At 49.8% G+C, this 16,750-nt stretch overlaps 1 protein-coding gene across 4 annotated transcripts in view; it reads right to left on the reverse strand.

Moving 5' to 3' along the window:
* Positions 1-16,750, reverse strand: part of BCL11B (B-cell CLL/lymphoma 11B (zinc finger protein)) — a 95,459-nt gene that overhangs the window by 76,705 nt on the left and 2,004 nt on the right. For 2 of the 4 annotated variants that reach the window (XM_012650084.1, XM_012650082.1), the window contains exon 2: positions 4,673-5,038. In XM_012650084.1, coding sequence (XP_012505538.1) covers positions 4,673-5,038 — 366 coding nt within the window. Of the gene's footprint in view, positions 1-4,672; positions 5,042-16,750 lie in introns of all 4 variants that reach the window. The other 2 variants (XM_012650083.1, XM_012650081.1) reach the window with 1 other exon arrangement.

A 16,750-nucleotide genomic window follows, 5' to 3' on the forward strand; every position in this document is an offset into this window, starting at 1 on the left:
GGTTCCAGATGAAGACCTATAAAGTGGCAGGGACATTGCAGCAGGGGCTGCCTGCCACCTCCAAGCCCAGGGGGACCTGCCACCTCCTGTCACCCACGGCCTGTCTCCAGCACTTCTCCACAAAGCTGACATTCGGGATTGGGGGTCGGGGGAGACAAGCCTGTGAGTGACAGCTGATGGCTAATTCCTCCCGTTATGGCTTCATTTGGTTATGGAAGGGGTGGTAACATGCAAACCGAATTCCCTGTGATCCGCGCCTCCCCTTCCGTGGCTATCAAATGGGAATGCCGCAGAGGAATGTGGAGGAAATCACCAAGAGAGCTATCCCAGGTGAGTGTTCACGGTTTTGACAGAGCAAAGCAGGCACCCTGCATGCTGCCAAGCAGGTCCCCGCTTTTCTGAGCTTGGCTTTCTAGAAGTGTCCACTTCTCGGTCCTCTACCATGGGCCCAACCTATGCTAGGCTTCCACCCCTCATCTCATTTAACCTCCAGCATAACGCTGAAAAGTAGGTGCACACGAGGAAACTGAGGCCCAGAAAAGTGAAGTGACTTGCTGGGTGGCCAGCGCGAGTCAGGGCGCTGGGATTCAACCCCTAAAATCCCCAGCCAGCTTCCCAGGGTGAACCACCAGCAGACAGCTGTCCCCATGTGACAGCAACGTAACAAAAGGCAGAATGGACGCCAACAAGAGTCTGTCTGGTTCTGACATTGTTTCTGATGGTGGAACCCCACGGAGGCTCTTCCCCAGCGCTAACAGGGAGCCCAAGTCCAAAGAGGCCAAAGCTAGCTCTTTTAACATCTGAACACAGGACAGAGGCAGGGAGAGCAACGGGCCAGGAAAAGCTCGTAATCACAGCACACCTGCCCCTACTGCGCACCAGGCACATGTCATAAACGTCACAGTTACCATTAGGGACGTGAGCAGACAAGGGAACTGCCCGAGGCTGGCAGGGCGCAGGGTGGGGCTGGGCCGTGGGCAGTGTTCTTCCCACAGAGCAGCATGTGGCCCTCAAACCCCAAACACTCCCAATTCCCCCAACCCCGCCTCAAAACGCCCCTCCCGGACAACGGCCCAGCAGCGACAGCTGTCTTTGCAAACCCCGGACGCCACTCAGCTCCCCCAGATGGATGGATCCCATGTTCCATCAGAGCCCCCCGCAGAGACAAGGAGGCTGCCTTAGTCAGGGATCCTAAGAAACGTAAAGAAATGTACAGACGGATGTATACCAGAGGCGGCCAGGCCAAAGACCCTACCTTGGACCAACGCCACCCCCATCCCCAGATAGGCCTTGAAACAAGCCGCCAACGACCTCCTCTCTCGCCCACAGCAGACAGGCAGGGAGCAGGGACCCAGACCCAGACCGCATGGGTCAAAGGCAGGGCCACCACCAGCTCACACCCTGGCCATGTGCCCACTCTGGACATCCTCTCCCTCCCCTGGGAGCTCTCCACCTGGGAGCCAGGAGGCAATGCCCAGGCCCACAGGTAGGGGGTGGCCGTAGGTGCTCAGGTGCCAAATGAATGAATGGATGAATGAATGCCCTCCAGGAGACAAAGCTTCAGAAACCTCCCTCTACCTTCCTATTTCTCTACCAATTAATAAAAAAAAAAAAGTTATAGTAACTCCTTTGATACCCATCTCTGTCCGGTATGACTGTCCCAAGCAAAGGGCTGATGCAGAGTCTACGCCCTGGTGCAATGACTGACAGAATTTCAACACAGTTCTCACCCTGGGGACTCCCTTAAGGGTCAAAGGAATCCCTTTGGGTCCATCCTGGAGCACCCACCTCTTGAAGCACCTGGTAGCAAGGAAGAGCTGGGACCCGTCTGGCCATGGGAAGACTGCTGGCTTCAGAAAAGGCGGGACCCTCACGGTCCCACACCTTGGACTCCACCAAGCCTGGGCAGCCAAAGCCAGAGGCAGAGTCCCAAGAATGAGGAGCGGGAGCCGGTGGAAGGGCCAGGGGATCCCTCGGAGCCACCGCCAAGAGGCAGGAGCCCAAGAGGCCCGTGGGGCCAGGGGCGTGGGCAGCAGCTGTATGGGTTTCCGGAAGCCCGGGCGGAGAAGCACCGTGATTCCTAGTTCCCCTCTTAAAATATAAAGACTCAATTATCTTTGAGCAGCTTGCTTTACACATGAATTGACACATTTATTTTACAATAAATAACTGAAAGTTATCTGTGTTTCCTTTACTGTTAATCTACACAGAGAAATAATAAACAGGGCTTGTCTACAAAAATGCAACTACTGCAGTCCTCAGAATTCAATTAAGCTAAAATAATTAATGCTCCCACCATATTAAATTACTTTATACATTTGAGCCACTGAAGTTTTACTCTTTAATCTTTCCTTTTTTATTAAATAAAAAAAAGAGAAAAGTTGGTACCCAAGTAGGCAGGGAAATAGGAAAAATGGGAGCTAAAAGGAAAGCGCATGATGTGTTGTTAAAATGGAATGGTCGTCTTCAGCTGACACAGCATGTAGACTGTTTTGTGCCTTTGATTAAAATAACATTTTAAATGCTTTGAACAAACATATCTCTTTAGACTTCTAAGGGATTATTTTACATATTTCTTCTAGAACGAAGCAATCCATTTGTCCTGTTGCTGAACAGAAAGGCCAAGAATATCTTTCGTCACACATAAAATAAAAATACTGTAGGCTGCTGCAGTATTACAACCCGAAAAAAACGGGGGTGCGGGGAGACGGCAGGATGAGGACAAAGCTGCCTCGGAGATTAACTTTGCCTTTTATGAAATCGTATCTAGACACTTTCTTAAACAAAGCCACCACAATGACCTGTAGCCTCTCATTGGGAAAAACCTTCGATGTGAGATGAGGATCGGGATGTTTCTGGCAAAAGCAGCAAGTCTTTCCCTTGAAACATAGATGGGGGCCTGAGTCTCCCCAGCGGGGCCACCCCTGAAAGGTCTGTGTGCACAAACGCTAGGTGTCCATCCCACGGGTGAAATTACCCCTCGAATGTCGACCACACAGACAAAAGGGACCCAGCACCGCCCTTGCCTAAAGGTTGGCCCAGCGAAGGAAGTGCCCCTTCATCTGCGCAGCGCCCTGAGAAGCCAGCGTTTACACGCCCGTGGCCTGGACGTGGCAAGTATTTTTCTCAGTGTGCTTCGTATCGTGGAGGGAGTATGAGGGACTTCATGCTAGGACACCCACCAGAAGGCAAGGTGGCTCCCTGGGGTCTCCCAGTGCCCAGCAGGTGCCTGCGGGATTCTGCACCACCGGTCTCCCACGAGAGAGAAGTCTCGCTAATCCCCTCATACAGGTGAGCAAAGCGAGGCCCAGAGTCGCAGAGCTGCCACGTGGTGGGGACAGGCTTGTAGCATCAGCCTGACTGCCTCCTGGTGCATGGGGGTCCCTGTCTCACCCTCCTAGAAGCATCCAAAGCCTCAGTCCCTCCAGGGCCCTCGCCAGCTTCCATGACGCACACACAGGGCGGGGCTCAGTCCACACATTTTCCCAGCCGGCCACCTACTTGCATGCCACAGAGCCAGAGAGGGGAGTCCCACGGGCAAAGCACTCATGGAGCCCCTGCTCATTAATCCTAACACCAGGCTTTCTGGCATTATCATTCCCTGTTGACAGACGGGGAAACTGAGGCTCAGACCCAAGAAGCGGCTAGCCCAAAGTCAACTAGCAAGATTCAAACCCTCTTCTGCATGAACTCTGATGCCTGCTCTGCTCCAGGACAGGCTGCTGTTCTTGAGGAACCCAGGCCGGCCAGGCCTTCCTTTCTCCCCCAGGCCTGCTGGGCTCAGAAGGATAAACCAGAAGCAAACACCCCGGTTTGCACAGAAAGCAGAGGCTCCCTGGAGGAGGCTCCAGCATGTGTGGCCATGGCTAGGAGGGACAGACTCACTGCAAACTCACTGTGGGGAGCAGGCCCCGTTGGAGGGTGCAGGCCACACCTGGGGGAAGAGGGGCCCACGGCTGCTCTCGAGGTGGGAAAACCAGCCGTCCCGTGGCTGCTGAGTGAGCAACCAAAGGACAGTCCGACCTCCCAAGGGCTCCCACAGCCCTTCCCCAGACCTGCCCATAGGGTCAGGCAAGTCAGAAGAGGCCTCTGGGATCATAGTGCCTAACCCCTGTTTTTGCAGATGGGAAAGTGAGTCCAGAGAGAGAGGAGAGGGGGAAATGAGCTCTCCCATTCATAATGCCTACCAGCTGCTGCCACACGCAACGTCTCATTAATCCCCACGACAACCTTAACAAGGTAGGTTTTCCTTAGTTCCATTTCACGGATGGGGAGACTGACACGTCCAAATTGCGAAGAACAGATTCCAGCCCAAGACTGTCTGGCTTCAAAACCAGGGACAAAGCTAACATCAGTAGCAAAGAGAGGGATAACCAGACTTCCAAATTTCCATTCTGTGCTCCTGGCCACCTCTGGATTAGGCCCCAAAACAGAGTCCCCGCGACAAAAGCAAAGCAATCATCCGCCATTCAGGCCTCCCTGAGCCCCTGGCCTGTCTCCTCCCGAGGGTCACCTGGATGGTAGGCCCTCAGAAAGGGTGAGCCCCAGCTGGCAGCCCAGAGGCCATCCTGGAAGTCCCCAGGCCTTCCCCCAGGACCAGAGCTCTCAGACAGAGGGCGTGGGACCCAGGGGGTGGCTTCAGCAGCCACCAGGCGAGCGCGATGTCCCATACCTGCAATGTTCTCCTGCTTGGGGCAGATGCCTTTTGTGGGCGAGAGCAGGTGGTCATCTTCGTCGGGGGTGACCTGGATCCCGATCTCCACCGGCTCGGACACTTTCCTGAGCTCGGAGCGTGAGGAGGGCGGCGGGCTGCCCTTGTCCAGGCCTTTGTCATAGCAAGCACTCAAGCTGCCGCCACACTGCTTCCTCTTGTGCTCTATAAAAACCAGGATGTCCCCCAGGGGGAAGTTCATCTGACACTGGCCACAGGTGAGCAGGTCAGGGTCGGGGCCACCCACCATCAGCCCCAGGCCGCTCGGCTCCTCTATCTCCAGGCCCTCGTCTTCCTCAAGGATGGCGGCCTCCACATGGTCAGCCTCTGCTGGAGACAGAAAGGAGAAAGGGAGGGGCAGAGAAGACAGAGATGGGCTTAGGCGATCACAAGCACACGACATTCGTTCCAACCCTTCCCCACCAACAGGCAGTGTGCCCTCCACTGCTGGATGCGGCGCTCACCAGGGCCTCCCCAGGGTTGGGACAGACAGGCCCATGAGGCTCTGAGAGCAATGTCACAGCACCCAGAGGTTGTCACACACGTAGTGCTGAGACACTGGACTCTAGTGTATTTCTGACAATTTCTCCCCAACACAGCATAAGAACACACACATGGACACACGCATGCACCTGCGTGTGCACATCACGCACGCGCGCGCGTGCACACACACACACACACACACAAACACACACACACTACCCCTCTGGCTGCTAACAGAATCAGGTAGAGACCTGTCTCAAACTTTGCAGTCTACCTGCGGGGCTTTGAAAAATCCCAATGCCCAGGCGGCAGCCCCAACCAATTACACTGGGAACCAAGCATCAGTATTTTTTTAGACTCCCCAGGTGGTCAAATGGGCAGCCAGGGCCCCTGCCCCCTGCACGGCCCCTCCCTTCCCTTATACCCTCATTCACACCCCCCATGCATGCGAGTCCCACACACGCTCCTCCACCTGAGACCTGGCCACACACCAAACTAGAAAACAGAAACCCAGACAGGCGTCAGAGGGCCAGCCTTACGAGAAAGAAGCCCACATGCTCAGAAAGCAACAAGTGAGTGTGGCTTCCAAAAAAATATCAAAGGAAAAGGCCATGCTGTAGAAGGGACGCGGAAAGCCGCTTGCAGGGGGAGCGGGCTCTCCTGCCAGGCACCCTGGTCCTGGTCAGACTTCATTTCTCTGCAGATTTCACAATACTCATCAACTCCCCACTGTCCTTTTCTGTTTGTTGGTTTTATTTTCACTCCCAGAAAAAGAAAAGAAAAAATATTCTTCAGACTCCAAAAGCACTCCTTGGCAGACAGCAAACCACACGTTCAATGGGCTGTATGTTTTTATATTTCTTTAGCAGCCGATAGATTTCCCCCCCTTTTTTTGGTAGGGGGCATAGAACCCAAATATTTTGAAGCTAATAATTATCTCAAAAAGCAGCAACCCCCTCAAGGGAAAATTGGAAGAATCGGCAGCCGAAAGTGTCATAAATAGAGGGAAGTGGACAATATGGAGGTTTCATATTCCCCTCGGGGTCTGAGCAAATCCGGGCTGGAGCATTTCAAGAGCAAATGTCAGTCGTCGGACAGGAGGCACAAGTGGTGGGGTCCTCGGGGAAGCAAGGGGCAGCCGAAGGTCTGAAACTCAAGGGGGCAGGTAAAGTTTAAGTGGTATGGTATTTAGGAAGGGGCACTGAAAACCACAGCAGAGCGGCGAGAAGGAATGGAAGAGAGGAAAATACATTCCGTGGCAGTGAAGTTATTGACGGGCCAGAGCCAAAGAACAGATAATTTAAGGAAAAAATTCTGTGGCATCTTCCATCCTACATATAAATCACTGTTCTATATTTCCTGAACACAAGCTTCTTCGGGGCCGAGGAGCGTCCTTGCACAAAGCTGAATGCAGAACATACGACATATGACATGTACTGTGCACGCATGAGCTATACGTGGATGGGTAGAGGCGTAGGTATTGCTAAGAAGGGAAATTGTAATTTTCAAATTACAATTTGAAATCCTGCCTATGGTTACAGGGGAGTAGACGCAGTCCTCAATGAATTACACGTAGAAATGCATCAGAAACGTGGCAGTACAAAAACACCCCGCAGCTGAGGAACTCCTAAATCTGTTGTCTGTGTATCTCTAACAAAAAGAACCTACAAGGTAAAGAAACAGTCTTCACAAAGCCAGAAACCATTAATTATAGTTTAAAAAGAAATCAGAGTTTACTTAAAAAGGAGTTTGAAGACAATGCCACATAATTAATTTACCAATTTATTTTATGAAAAGATGCTTTGCTATGGTTAAAATGTAATCACAACCTTCCCGCTGAACAGTGGTTCTGGGAAAGACTGGATTCCTGTGAACGGTTTGTCAGAATGGAAAAGGTAATTATTTGGTGCCTCTTTTCCCTTTAATGATCTAACATTGAGCAATACTGTTTATATTGAAAAGCTCGCACCTTTAATTACCAATTACATATACATAATTTCGGAGCCAAAGGAGAGGGCTGTAAAAACAGCTCTTTAGAAATATAAGGATGTATTGTGCGCCATTTTTAGAGAAGGAGCTCTAATAAATGGGAGGAGGATGTCAAAATATTGTTTTGTTGAAAAAAAAAAAGAGGCACAAAGGAAATGAGCTGAAAAGCAAAAAAGGACATAAAGAAATTGAGAATTCAAAAGAAACAGGGGTGAGGTGCCATACCTGGTACCGTTTAAAGCATCACCCCCATGCGGGCCTGGCAAATGCCTGCGTCAGCAGAGCATTCGATGAAAACAAACAACATCAACAAATCCACATGCCAAACCTGACCATCTTTCTCAGGGAGAGGAGGTGTTTATTGTTTTTTTTTTTTTAATTTACTTTTTTTGTTGTTTTTTATTAACTTTTTCAGCCATGTGCGCCCTCCTGGGTAGCAGTTCCAGCAAGCAGGAGTATTTCCTCTCTGCTAGTAGGTTTTCAGCTACATAATTTCAAATTCATTTTCTAATTCAGAAGAAACACAGACTAATCTAAAAATTAGCAAAGGTCACATATGCCTGTTCGCAGCATCCCTCTCTCCCTGCACCCTCCTCTGCCAACACTCTGTACCAGGACTTTTTTCCTTTTTCTCATTTTTTTTTTTTTTTTTTGGTAACATCTGGTATTCTTTCCTTTTTTTGGCAGTCTCTGCCTTTTCACTTTCCTTGTGCAGCAAGCCCTGCGAGCCCCAGTAATTGAGTCTGAAGGTGTCCAAAGCCGTGCACTGAGCCACAGCTCTGATTTCTGCGTCTGGCCCTGCCCAGCCAACCGGCCGGGGAGCCAGGCCCTTCAGGCGTCCTGCACACAGTCCCGGGATGATCCAGGGCTCAGGGGCTCCACTCCTAACTCGGATCTCCACCTCCCAGACCAGCCATCCAGCTAACTGCCTCTAAGGGAGTCTGGGAGGAAAAGACGCCAGAAGAAAAAAAAGAAAAAAACTCCTTCCCCTCCCACTTTCAGCGTTGAAAGTAAAACTCCCTAAGATGACAGGGTGTTCCCCCAACTCCAAAGAATGGGGTTTCCTCTCCCCGCCCCCCAGGCTGTGGAGCTCTGAGCCTTGGCCTGCCTGCTTCGTTTCATATTTCCCAGGAAGGTGGCAAGGTCACCCCCAGCGTTCAGGCAGCAGAGTCACCCCAAACCCCAAACTTCTGGGCCAGAGCAACTGGACCAGGCAGCTCGCTGGGCCTAAAAGCTCACGCTCTAGGCCTTTGGAGACACCCCAAAGACTGTGGTTTCATTTCCGCTGGCAGGCGGATACCGAGCTGGGTGTGTAGGGTGCCTGCGTGTGTGTGTGTGTGTGTGTGTGTGTGTGTGTGTGTGTGTACCTTCTTAGAACTGAACTGATAATGGAAGAAATAAAAGGAGATAGAGCTACTTGGCCAAGGCCTGAAAAGGGCAAAGTGAGAACGCGTCTGCCCCCCAAGAACCCCCTTTCTCTGCCCTGAGGATACCTGAGTCTCCCGGCCTCAGAGGACCAGGCCTCTGTTCTGACAGGCAGAGTCGTCCGACCTGCCACCCAGCGATGAAAAAGCACCAGGAAAGAGAAAAGACAAATAAAAACAGCCTTTCAAATCCCTAGACCTTACAAATGAGCCCCACATGCAGCCTTGTCCAGAAAACTCAGGGCTTAAAAAAATAAGGCAAAGATGAGATTTTCCTCTGAGATGATTTCTGTTTTCATGAAAAGCTCCCCAAGTGTCAGACAGTCCTGCAAAATATTCCTGCTCTCAATATATATTATGAGCCGAATAAAGTAGAGCAATTGCTAAAATGTTTGACTCATTAAGAGGAAAAATGAATGGATGCAGCAGGCAACTTGTTCCAAATGTCAGATATCAGAGGGCTGGGCGAAGTCTGAAATGCTAAATCCTAAAGTACATGGACAAATATATATTTACACACACACACACACACACACACACACACACACAGCTAGATTTTCTTTTACAACAAAACCACATTTTATTTACAAGGCTGGGCCTCCTCCCAGCTGGTAGATGCATTTAGAAGCAATGAAATCAGGCTTCACAAATAATAACGGGCATCGTTGTTAAGTACAGGGGGAAGTACTTGATCCTAAGACAAACTTCCCCATGCCTGAGCTTGGCTGGGAAGGAATTTGGGGCAGAAGACAGAAATGGAAAGACATTGTTGACACTGGCTCAGCCAAGCAGCCAACGAGCCCTCAGCAAGGCCTTACCTGGCCAGGGATCCTCCTACGCGAAGGGCTCCGAGGACCCTGGCTGCCCTGGTCCATCTCTAGCAACTGCCCCTGCACCTGTCCTTTGGGGAATTTCGCCTGCTGTCCGCAGAGCGCAGGGCCTGTGCATTGCTGCCTGTGTCGCACGTGAGCTCGCGTTCCGCTTTTCCCTGCATTGATTCAAATCCAAATCTCTATCTGTGATGGCCAAGCCCCAGTCCAGGAGAAACATACGCAGAATTACCGTTTCAGTGATGGGGGGGCTGGGAAGGGAAGGGTGTTGGGGGAGGGGAGCCAGGCTCTTAAAATCGTGAGCCACTAGCGTCACAGCCGCCATCGTGATGTGTACGCGTGTTTACAAGAAACGTTCAGCATCCAGCACGCAGGATGCCCGGGCTCTGCATCTGACCGGAGACTTTACACCTGCTTCCTACGAAGACGGAGCCTTCGCAGCAAGCCCATGCTCACCAATAATCTACAAAGGGATCTTTTCATTCTCCTCCCTGTGAACACGCGGGGAGGGGCCGAGGCTCCGGGCGACACCGTAACACCACCAACACGCACACTCGACGGAGCACAACACTTTCTGAGCTGCCATCAATTTTTAATTTATCGTATCCAAGAGAAAATAACAACCGTGGGGAGGAGGGATGGAGAAGGGTGGATGGGAGAGAGCAGGAATCAATTCTTGGTGGAGAAAATAATCTATGACTAGATGACGCTTAAAGGCACGACAAGAGGTTTTATGAAGTCCCCCCAGCACAGGGAACGATGAAGTGCCAGGCAGAGAACGCAATGAGAGTGAGGATGTGGCAGGAGGAATGTCCACGCAGGGTCAAGAAGGGTTATTAGGACACAAGGTTGAGGGTGGGGACCCAGGAGGGCACGCCAGGCAGGGTCCGAAGCTGGCATCATCAACTGTCTCTGCCCAGATACCTGCCCTCTCAGGAGACCGTCTGAGGAGTCCAGCCTGTTCCAGGTGACACAGCCCTGCACCTCCCCGAGACCCTCCAAAGGCTACCTCCCTGCAGGGACGGGTGGGCGCCACAGCCACCACCCCGTGAGGCCCTGTCTGCTCCACGCCAACCACAGCACACGCCTCAGTCGCCATTTCTGACATCTGGGAGGAAGATGAGAGAAGGCAGCTGGTGCAAAACACGATCACCAACATGGGTTTCCGTTTCCAGAAAATGACCAGGGTCCTGGCTGACTCGGCCGGCGGGGAAAGTTTGGGGCCTGGCCCGCCTTCCAAGAAGGTGGGGATTCCTGATCCGTGAAGAGGTTTTGGGTACAGGAAGAAGCTCACTCACTCACATAGCCCCAGTCGGTAGACAGGTGGCCAAGTAGGATGTTGTAGGGAGGACCCGCATATGTACAAACTGTCCTACAAAACTCCAGCCTGGTTTTAGGATACTTACGCAGATTAAAAACAGCTCCCTGGAAAATATCCTAACTTGCTCTATAGACTTAATCCAATCTCCTCCCCTCCCCCACCACATACACCTCTACAGAACCCCCAAAATTGAGCTCAGGAGTCTGGGTCGTACCAGTTCAAGGGCAGGAAAAAAAAACGAATAAGCAAAACAGCATTCAGGTGTATTCACGGATCCCAGCCATTGCTAAAAGGTTACAGATAAAAAGCTATATTCACAGCACCAAGTAACATAAGTGACCTATGTTTTGATAAATAAAATAGTTGCTTTAAAGAAAAGAAAAAGATTTACCACTATAGAAACCCTTCTAAACACACATTCAGCAGGTTCTATAAAACTGCAAATGCCTTAAATCTTCAGAGCCACAACAGGGCTCGTGATGATGTGATATAAAAGCATGCTTTGTAGCCAAATGAAGAGATCTGTTTTATTTAACGTTATGCTTTTTCAAAGGTGTAGAAGAAAAGAAGGACTTCCACACAAGGCACTGGGCCTCGAGGCTTTAGCTGGAGGAGCTCAGATTCTCTGAGGCTGACAGCAAAACAGCAAGGCAGGAACTGCTCTCAACATCTCTTTTCCAAGGTAGGCATTTAAACATGACCCCATTTTTTTTTTTAATTCTCAGCAGTGCATCCACTTCTGAGGCACATGTTAATCACAATAACATTGGCATTCAACTTTCTGGAGTCATTTTTGTGTGTAGGTTCGGTAGAAAACCCATTAGAACATCTCACAAATGTGTCTGTATTTCAGCAATTCAGTGGAAGGGGGTCGTAAAAAAGTTATGTAAAACAGAGGATTTTTTTGTTGTTGTTCTTTTTCACTTTGAAGTTACTTAATTTTGTGTGGTCTGGGATTTCACTACAGTAAAATAGCTTGGGCTGGCTAATTCAACACCCAAGCAAATTATCAGCTGTCACAGAAAAAGAAAAAAAAGAATAAATTTCTTGAATTTCAGCAACTACACAAAAGACTTGCATATGTCAAAATGCCGGACGAAAGTCCCCGTGAATGTGGCACCATTAATCAAACCTCGATCTAGTGTCACTTTTGCCAGTAAAAAAACGAGGCCGTTCTGCTCACTCCCCTCCCTTGCTCGTGCAGAAGACACAAGAAGTGTGTCCCTCTGCTTTTATGTGTCTCCAAACAGCCTGCTCTCGGCACTTTTTACACCCGTCCTGGGAAAACCTACCACTCCAGGGAGGCACTCGAAGGACGGCTTTTCTTGGGGAGAGGTGGAGAAACCGGGAGCAAAACGTGAGCAGATCTCCCTGCCGTTTGGTTCCCGGGATCAGATAGGAGATTTGTGGGATCAGGGAGCAGGGAAAGGACAGAACACACAGGACCCCAGGCCAGATCATGCGAGTAAATAAAAGAGAGCCGCAAAGCGACAAAGCCATGCTCAGAGCAGATGGATGACACGGACATTCATTCCTGGTATTCTTCTGTGCCCCATCCGCATTAAAAAAATATGCAAGTGTGTCTACAGCTAACACTGTCTTCAGAGAAGGATGTGCAGCCGGCATCTGTAACTTGACTGTGTGGGGTGCAGGGTGCAGTCCCCGAAGAGCATTTATTTTTCTCTTGTCCTCCCCAGATGCGATGCTAGCATTAACCTGGAGGCCAAAGTCCTTGGAGAGTTTCAGCTAAAGGTGAGGCCTTACCAGGCAGCCAGAGGCTCCTTCCTTAAACCAGAGGAGGTGAAAAAAGAGCCTCCAACAGACAAGAATCAAACTCCCATCTTTTTCCCTCCCCCCCATATATATATATATATATATATACATATACATATTATTTTCTCATGCATTATTGTATCTGTGGTCTGTGTTTAGTTACAGCTTGTGAAACTCCCCCAAGTTCCAAGGCAAAGGATGGAGGATTTCTCAAATGAATTTTTTTTCAACAGTTTTCTGCATGCCAGAGGCCACTGCCTGCCCGGCCCAAGGCTGTGAAGTGACCGTGCCTCTCCTTCTCTGAGTTTTCCAGCGAGCTCACTGCCACTATATGCTTGCAACTGGCTCGATTTGAACATTAAAATGAAGTAGCGAAATCATCAGATAAATTGCTGGCCCTCTGTACTGGAGAGTGAGGGCTCTTTCTCCAGCTGATGACAGCACTAGGCTTTTGTCTGACCTAATTTATTTCTCTTTCAGGTTACAATAAAGCACTCTTTCCTGTCGCAGAATAACCTCTTCTGCTCACATATTGAACTCAAGCATAAGACGCAAGGTTACTGTGCTGTCTGCATATTTCTCGAACTTGGAAAAGAAGACATTATAAATCTAGAAATCCTGTGATCAAAAGCACACATATTCTCCAGCACTAAATTACATGTTTAGGGAAGAAATAGTCTCATTAAAAGCCATCCACAAAGGGTACCGTTTGGGGTGCAAGGTATTACCAACGCTGGCTCTGGCAGGCACACACTCCCTCCAAACAAAGTTTTATGCATTATTTGAGTTGGCATTTTCTACCTTTAGGGAATAGAGCTATTTCCCTTAGTACAGTGGGAACATTACCTAATAAATGGGATGGAGAATCCAAGTTTTACAAAATCTGAGCTAAAAGGGTTTTAATTCACCGAGCTGTGTTAGGTACATGACTCTCAGCTGTCCCTGGGTCCGTGACATGCAGGACAGAAGTGGACAGTATGTCTTAACCCCAAACGACGCACGCTCTTCTCCGATACCCCTCCCAGCCCCCCGGTCCGGTCACAAATGCCTTAACAACCTAACGTAATTTTCAGGATGTCAAGAGCACAGACGGATGGGGGAAACACACCCATTCAAAACTAACAATTTTAATTGTTTGAAAAAAAAAAAAAAGAAAGAAAGAAAAAGAAACTCAAAGAAAAGGAAAATGCCCCTATCTGCCAAGTGAGGGCTTGTAAATCAATGGCAATAGCTTGAAAATGGATTTCTCAAACTTATATTCTCATTTTGTCCTGCACAAATCTCTGCAGGAAAATCAATATTACAACTTCACACTTAAGACATTTTGCAGCAACGTAAACTGCCGCTGCCGCCGGTGGAGCCGTCCTGGCCGCAGCGGCGGAGGCGCCACGCATGACACGGGCACCGAGCGCCCCCTAGCGCCAGGCGGCGCCCGGCGCGGCTCGGCATCTCAGCCTTGCCATCCCCAAAAGCCAATTCGACTGAGTTTATTTTGGAAAGTATTTTATCACAACAAGCAACAGAGAATGCAAAGCAATCGAGATAGGAGATGCAAAGGGGATAAGCGAAGGCTGCTGCAAGCCGTGTTCTAAGCTGTAAGAGAGTGCCAAGAGTCCAATTCTGATAACGCTCTAGAAACCGGTGCACTCCACAGGCAGAAACCGGTTATCTGTCATCCAACTGTTTGAAGTGCTCCCATCTTACCTGCGACATAATTCTAATGATTGCCAAATGCACCCAAAGTTGGCCTTCCCCTGGGTCATGTGAGACCCATTTAGTCCTGCACAGCGGTCAGAGAAGCATCACGCTCAACCATCTAAGCCCAGCCTCCCTCAACGTTTCTAAGGCCTGGCTTCACAAAACCAACTGCATTTACCTCCCCCCCTTCCCCTCGCCAGCCCCCCCCCCCCCGCACTTGAGAAATGACTACTTTTCTGCTACAAAATATTTTAAAGGACAGACAAAATTTACCAAGGCCAAGGCACAAGCAGACAGCAACCTCCCCCCTTCAAAAAAAGAAATACACGTATGTATATAATATTCAGGTAGGGAAAAAATATCCTTTAAAAATATTAGGAGATGTTAAAATATGCTCACGGCTGTTTTCTCTCAGGTGTGAATTACAAATGGATAAAATCAGCCTGGCATAACACCTTTGATGAACATATTTTTATTCTCCTGTGGCATCAGAGCAGCTGACTTATATCACACTTCTAATGATATGGGGTTCCCTTCTGTGCAGAAGGGAGACGAACTTCACTCCCCCACCAACTACTAAAAAAAAGAGGGCTCAGGTCTTGTGAAATTTATCAGAGGCCCAATTTTGAAAGATACATGGACCATCGGAGATACACTATACCCTGGGGAGTTTAGATAATTGTGAGCGCATCCACCTTCAAAACATACAGCTACAGCAAAACCTAATTTAAAAGGCAACCATGGAATTAAGTTAGCCTAACTTCTGAGTCAAATCTTGGGTCTCTAGTTGTTTTGCAAAACCATGAATTCATACGGAAAATTACTAATTTTCCAAGGAAACCTGTTGGTGGGTTGTTGAAAATCACCTTAATTGGGGTTATGTAATTTACCGTGGACATCTTATTTCCTCTGGTTTCTTTGGAAAGCCTTAGGCTCCTTCGTGGACCTGAGTCCATTTCCCTCCACCCTGGCCCTGTCTGCACGGCCGCCTCGGCCCTGCCCTCTGCCTGGTCAGCCGCTCCCCCTTAACCTCCCTCTTCACTATCGTCACTGTGTTGTTTTGTGTTTGTTTTTATTAATAGCTGTGTCTGTCCTCCAGTTTTAAAAGCCATATCCATCTGGGTCCAACATTTTGAAGCAAACCAGAAACCCAGGTTCCCACCGCCAGCTGTCTTCTATACTCTTTTTGTTAACCTCACTCCTCTCATCACTGGCCCTGTCTGTAAATTTAACTGTCTCATTATGGAGCCCTTCTCAGCACCCCCGCCCCCCCAAGGCAAAGGTCATCGATGCTATTTGCGTGCACTTCTTGCTTCCCAGGCCATCAGTTATTCGCAGTTGCATCGTCCCTAAAGAACCTGAGGCTGCCGCCCCACGGCCGGCGGGCTGCCACCCAACTGATAAAGATGCACCACGTTTCAGGTGGCTTTTGTCACATTTAAAACCTAAAATGTGAACCCCAGGCAGGGGCCGTGACAGCGCCCGCTCTGCTAGCAGAAGCTCTAGAGCACCCTAAACCCACGACTCCCGTGTCATTTGTGAAGAGGCACTTCCAGCGGCCACGCAGTCTTAAACTGCATCGATTCCTGCCTTTCCCCCTGCCTGCTCCCATGTCCCTCCCGGGTGACACGGGACAGAAGAAAAGCCAGCAGCTTTTGGATAATAAATAGGCTTGCCTAAAAACTGGTTGGGCCACTCTCCCAGCTTAACCCGCACACCAGGCCTGGGCCCCGTGTGCCTCTGGAAGGCAGGCGGCTTCCCAGCGCTGGCCAGTCTCCTTCCCTGCTTCTCCCCAGCTCTCCTCTGCCTCTCTTCCCTCCCTGCCCCAGCTCCAGTGTCAGCTGGCTCCCCTAGCACTGCTCTGAGCAAGGCTAAGAGAGACAGGCAACAAATAAAGGATGGAAGGACATTGCACCAGGCACCCCTCACCCCCTGTGCCCAGCTGCTGCCAGTCCTCTGGCCAGGGCTCTCTCCTGACGTCCCAGGAATGCCAGGACAGGGAGAGCCAAAGCAAAGCGAACCTACCTGCTTCTTCCCCTTATACACAACTGCAAATGCTCCTGGCTCTTGTCGCTGCTGCCAGCTTGGCAATGCACCCCCATCAACTCCCCCTTCCCCGACCCCCCCACTTCCCCCTCCTCAAAAACAACCCTTGCAATTAAACAGAGGCTACGTGGGGCAAATTGCCTCCTGGAGAAATTAGGCGTCTGCAAGTATAGACGTTTTAACAACCACCCCATCTAAAGGGGGGTGGGGGTGTGGAATAAGCGATTGCTGTGGCTTGGTAAAGGATCGAAATGTCAACTGGAGAAAAAGCCCTTGATCAAACCAGGCTCAAATCTGGCTGCAAAACATTTTGTTTTAAATGCAACCAGCGAGTCTTCTTTGATGTTACAGTGGGAGAAAAACAAAAAATAAAAGAGAAGTCCTCTTCCCTGCCTCCAAAAAGGCATCCCTCTCCCAAGGCAAATCCCACTTTAATATCTATTCCCCTCCCCAAAAATAATAATAATAAACCCAC

This window comes from Propithecus coquereli, unplaced genomic scaffold (genome assembly GCF_000956105.1).
Source record: "Propithecus coquereli isolate 6110/MARCELLA unplaced genomic scaffold, Pcoq_1.0 Scaffold310, whole genome shotgun sequence".
In the NCBI taxonomy this organism is placed as follows: domain Eukaryota; kingdom Metazoa; phylum Chordata; class Mammalia; order Primates; family Indriidae; genus Propithecus; species Propithecus coquereli.